This window comes from Gossypium arboreum, chromosome 3 (assembly GCF_025698485.1).
Source record: "Gossypium arboreum isolate Shixiya-1 chromosome 3, ASM2569848v2, whole genome shotgun sequence".
In the NCBI taxonomy this organism is placed as follows: domain Eukaryota; kingdom Viridiplantae; phylum Streptophyta; class Magnoliopsida; order Malvales; family Malvaceae; genus Gossypium; species Gossypium arboreum.
Genome location: NC_069072.1, coordinates 124434196 through 124439749, shown reverse-complemented (window position 1 = coordinate 124439749; position 5554 = coordinate 124434196). Strand labels below are relative to the sequence as shown.

General features: G+C 32.6%; 1 protein-coding gene across 1 annotated transcript; it reads right to left on the bottom strand.

The window, feature by feature from the left end:
- Nucleotides 1–1406: 1406 nt before the first annotated feature.
- Nucleotides 1407–5314, bottom strand: LOC108487162 (PLASTID TRANSCRIPTIONALLY ACTIVE protein 6, chloroplastic). The gene is made up of 6 exons (XM_017791426.2): nt 4659–5314; nt 3619–3687; nt 3278–3382; nt 2410–2529; nt 1930–2019; nt 1407–1850 (listed from the first exon to the last, which is right to left on the bottom strand). Exons 1-6 carry the CDS (start codon nt 5157–5159, stop codon nt 1734–1736), a joined length of 1002 nt encoding a protein of 333 aa, XP_017646915.1. The 5' UTR covers nt 5160–5314; the 3' UTR covers nt 1407–1733.
- Between the last annotated feature and the right edge of the window lie 240 nt (nt 5315–5554).

The following is a 5554-nucleotide window of genomic DNA, read 5'->3' as shown; positions in this document are numbered from 1 at the left end:
GTTTAAAATTTTAATTATGCACAATAAATTATTCATTTTAATTTAGATTTGATTGGGTTACTCTAGTAACCACTATGACATCTTATATCCAAATCTGTCATCCGAAAGGTGTAGGTCACAACTAAATTGGGAAAGTTACCAAGTTCCGGAACTAATGTGAACAAAAAAAAAATTCAAAGATCAATGCTCTTAAAAGAGGACATTTAGTCATGAAACGTGTTTCATTATTGTGGGTGAGGATTAAACCCCAAGCCTATAATTGAAGGATGAGATGAGCAACTATCACGTAACAGCTCATGATTATTCATTTTATCATATACACGTCATATAATCATATCAAGTCGAAGATACAAAAGAAAAATCAAGCTTACTTAGCTAGATTCATATACCAAGTAAAAATATAAATTCAATTCTTATACTCAATCTCAAATTCTATTATATTCAATCTCAAGATGGAATTAAAATTAAAATTTTAAATACTAACATAAAATATAATATTATATATCAAATATAAAATTCTCAATTAGAACTTTGGTAGATAAAATTCAAACCGATTTATTCCTTCTAATATAACTTTCATTTCCGGAAATTAAAAAGAATCATAAATAAATTGAACTTTTTTATATTAAACAATTATTATAAGATATTAAATATTTTAATATTTTTAAATAATTTTAAAATTAAATTCAATAATCATGATGATTTATACAAAATAATATAAGATAGATTGAGATAAAACAAAAATAACATGAAAACAAAATGACTACATGATTAGCATAACCAGTTTGAACAATGTTGTCAAATCCAAATAAAAATTTAAATAAAATATCAACTAATTTATTTAAATATATCATTTAAAAATAATTTTTTATGATATGAATTTTTTAAATATTACACAAAAAAAAGAAGAAAAAAGAATACATGGTTAGTTGGACCTAATTTAAACAATGTTGTCAAATCCATATAAATTATTTAAATAATCTATAGATTAAATTGTTTAAATATATCATTTAACATGACATAAAAAAAAACATGAAAACATGATTAGTATGACCCGGTTCAAAAATGTTGTTAAATCCATATAAATAATTTAAATCATCCATGAATTATGTTTAAAATAAATATTCTATGATAAGAAAAAAATGAAATACATGACTAGTATGAGCCGTTTAAATAATGTTATCCAATCCAATAAACAAACAATTTAAATTACAATAATACATTAAAACCAATTCTATAAATGTACAGTTCAAAATTAAATAAAATAATTTTAAATAATATTATATTTATAAAAGTCCCCATATCTACGGAAATTTTATATTCTATTTTTCCAATATATGTTATTTATATGAGCAACTTGCAATCAGAAACATATCATATACGGTTGGACCAAAAGAGGCCAGCCCTTTCTAACAGAGAACATGTTATTAAATGGGCCTAGTGTAAGAATTTTCAAAGTAAAATAGACCAATTGCTCCAAGTAATCGCCGATTATACAAGAGAAGAAAAAGATTAAATTACAAGTTCTAACAACATACAACAAAATTGAACACGCCAAGTGCCTGGCTAATTCCAACAACATCAACTATTTTCAGCTTCAGCTAGGAACCATTGGTGAAGAAAGTGAATTTCCTAATCCTAAGTCTCAAGTTTTGATTTTACAAGTTCATCCTTCAATTTCTCACCGTGCTGGTAAATCCAGACAATCTTCATGAAACAACCTCGTTGTTCGATTAGAACCAATTCGAAATGCTGAAATCTCGTAGCTTCCTGAGATGTCTTTCCATGTCTTGTCTGGTTTTGTCCCATTCTTCCCTTTCAATTACAGTTGTAGGATCATCTCTTTCACTCTGGAAGCACAGAAAAGTAAATTAGGTAATGCAAAAACAGGGAGTATGGCAGAAATTGATACGGAGCACAGATAGTCACCGAATGAATTATTTTGAAGGAGTCTCCATTATCACGTATAACAAGTAGGTCATTCTTTCTATCCCGGTTTCTTCCTCCTGGAACAGTGACCTACAGAAAGAATCAATTAACATGGTAAATCAATGAATGAGTAACAAACATCTGATAAGGATCAGAAAGTCAACTTTCAAGCATCGATAAAAGATAGGATAAGAGGATTCCTTAGTGACTGACTACCACAACTTCAATTTATGCTCAGAAAGAACCACAGTTAATAGGAGAAATATAGAAACATTATGAAATTTAGTTTCTTTTTCATTTTTCCGCTCGAACCGGCATCAATTGTTTGATATATTCTTATGTTCATTGTTGAAGTTGTGCTTGAAATAAGTTCCGGAGCAAGCTCAATTATATCGAAAAGAGAATGAAATGCAAGTCATCTTGTAGCCACATATGCGGTAGAAGTGTATCCAATGTAGATTTAAATACAGAGTTTCTTACCAAAACCTTTGCTCTGGTAATTGACTTGGTCTTTGAATCAATCACGTATATCTCCTCAAAGTCTAGCACAAATTCGGGGTCACCTAATCTCCTGTTCCTATAATGTTTTGTTAAGAAAACCTGCAATAAGAAAGCAATCAACTCACAATATTGCTCGAAGATACCTACCGGTCATCCTTTGCCCCCACCCCCCTTTCTTTCTTTCCCCAAATTGACATCACAAACACATTTCTAAATATCATAAATGAGAAGAAGGTTTTTTATTTGTTATGAATTCCGAAATTCTGTAATTTTTGTATAACCAGCATAACCTAGTTTTGCAATCATGACAATGGTAAATTAAGACTCCATTGGCATTTGCAATTAGCATACAAATACAAGCTTGCCCCCTATTTCTCCTCCTTTAATGGTTCTTCCGGCATGTGGGGTTATACAAAGTTTTCTTTTATTGCTCAATAAATCCAATATCATAACTATAGCAGTGCTACAAAGAGCATATTAACTTAGTTATTCAACAGAGTGTAAACAACAAGGTAGGCTGCAATTGACAAATACAAAGGAAATAGGGGAAACAATTAGGATTTTATCTCTTTGATAAAATTTTTAAACTAGTTGAACCTCACATAATAGTTGAGGATTTGCCGAGTTAGATTCACTGAAGATGAGATTCAAGCATGCTTGTAAAGAACATTAGAGACAGATAACCAAATTTTCTAAAGGTCATAACAACCTGATAATTACATTTAAACATCTTGGAAGAGTCGGTTTGCTGGAGGAGGGATTAGATTCAGGGAGAGTAAAAACAAGAAGGCTAACAGATTCACATTTTAAACAAATGAAACACTATTCAGAAATAGACAAGTCATACCTTCATGACCTCTCGCTCGGTTTTATAAAGTGGGTCTCGAGGTGCATCAATGGGTGGCTCTGTAACATTGTAGCAGCCATAATCACTCATTGCACAGCGGATGTACTGCAAGTTTGACATGAAGACAGTTGCGCTCATTATTGAAAACAAATCAGAATACCAATTCAAAGGATGTCAATTTCAACTAGCCATGGCAAAAAAGGTCAAATGATGAACAAATACAATGAGACAGAGTAAAATACACAGCTCAAATCTATAACATTATAGATGCAGTAACTTCATATAAGGAATCAGATATTGTATGCCTTACAAGGAAAAAGTAAAACGACTACACTACTTACCTTTTGAGGCATTGGAGCCAAAACTTTTGGAATAGAATACACGTCCATATCTGGTGGAGAGACATACATCTAAGGAAAATCATATAAACAATAGAAATAAGAATAGATCAAAGTTAAAGACCGAAAATAGCAAGGGGGAAGATCCTCAAGTCAATCAACTAATAGAATTCAGTAGATAGTAACGAGGGATATCGCAAGAAAATTTACAGCACGTGAAACTGAGATAATTTGTGCAATCCTACTAAGTAAATTCATTTTGCCATATGTGAGAGTGCGTCACTATGAAAAGAAGGGTTTTTAAACTGAAAAGCAGATTTAGAGTGTTTTATAGCTACTAGCAAAGGGATGGGAGCAACTACGGAAAAAATAACTAGAGGCAATCTTCAAATCAATCAATTAATAGACTATGGACAAATAGGTAAGTCAGGACAATTGCGAGAAAACTCACACCACTCAAAGCTGAGTCTATTTGTGCAATCTCACTACGAAAATTTGGTTTGCTTAGATTTAAGAGTACGGCCCTGCGAAAGAAGGGTTTTTACACTGCGAGGAGTTGATATGTAGTTATGAGCAAAGGGATGAGAGCAACTTGGACAAGAACGAAGCAAATGAGAACACATACACAAGAAAAATATTCCAACTATTGGACCTAAGAGTGCGAATCCATGCAGAAAGCAGCTATTATGGTTATGCAGGTTTTTCACACGCACACGAGGCCTCCACTAAATGAAGCTTTCTCATGGGATATCAAATAAATATGGAGGAAGACAAAGTTTCTGGTTCGAGAATGTCCTGATTAAAACTGTTCTATATAAACTCATATTGTCATCTTCTTCATAAAGGCTGACCAAAAATAAATAAGCTAAAACCAATGAAAGTAACATAAAAAAAATATCGGGAAACAATAATTCAATACAAAATTAAAGCAAAACCCATATCCGAAAAACTAACCAAGTAACACAAAATGAGCAGAAATCACAATGAAAGTGCATCAAAACCCATATATATTGAGAAAATAAGTAAGAGGACAAGTCACTAACCTCCCTAAAATCATAAACATCATTATCCGGGTCAGGTGGTTTCCGAATAAAAAAATCGCAATCCATCAAGCTAATCTTATGAAACTCCTCCTCATTTATCCTATAGTCTACCACCATATCCGAGTCCCACCCTTGAGTTGACACAAAGCTCTTGCTTTCAGTAATTTGAATGTCGACGTCAATAGTAGCAGAAGAAGCGGTGGCAGCAGAGGCGGCAGCTAAAGGGTCGTATTCAACATCGAAGTCTTTCTTGTTGTCCAGCTCTTCGACTTCTTCTTCGTCCATGTCGTAGTCATCGGGTCCTCCGGCATCGGCGTCGCCGTCGTCGACTCGGACGAGGAAGGAGGGTTTAAGGGTTGAAGTTGAGGGGAAGTGGAGCGGTTTTGGTTTGATAGAAGGGAAGGGAAGGAGGGAGTGGTTGATGCGGAGGGAGGAGGAGGAGTATTTTGCAGTGAAAAGTGGTGGGGAGAGGAAGAGGGTGGCGGTGGTAGTGGTGGCCATGGTGGCGGGAGAACGGGGGAGAACAGAGTTCCGAGTTTGGATTAGATTTTTGGAACAACAACTATCTTAAAAATCTCCTCTTTTTTTTCATTTTGAATAACACATTTATTTTTAATATAACATTTATCTATTCTTACTATTATGAAAGCTGCTATTTTTTAAATTTTAAGTGAGTTGTTGCCTGATATTATTAAAAATTTATTCATTATATAAATTAAAAATATTATTATTAAAGTGTTTATGTTTTTATATTTTATAATTATTTTGACATGTTATAAAATAATCAAGTAAAAGAACACTTAAATAAATAATAGGTTAAATTAAGATAGAATTTTCTCGTATCTCATTTAACTTATCTCATAAATGAAGGATTAGAATATGGATATTCACATTTA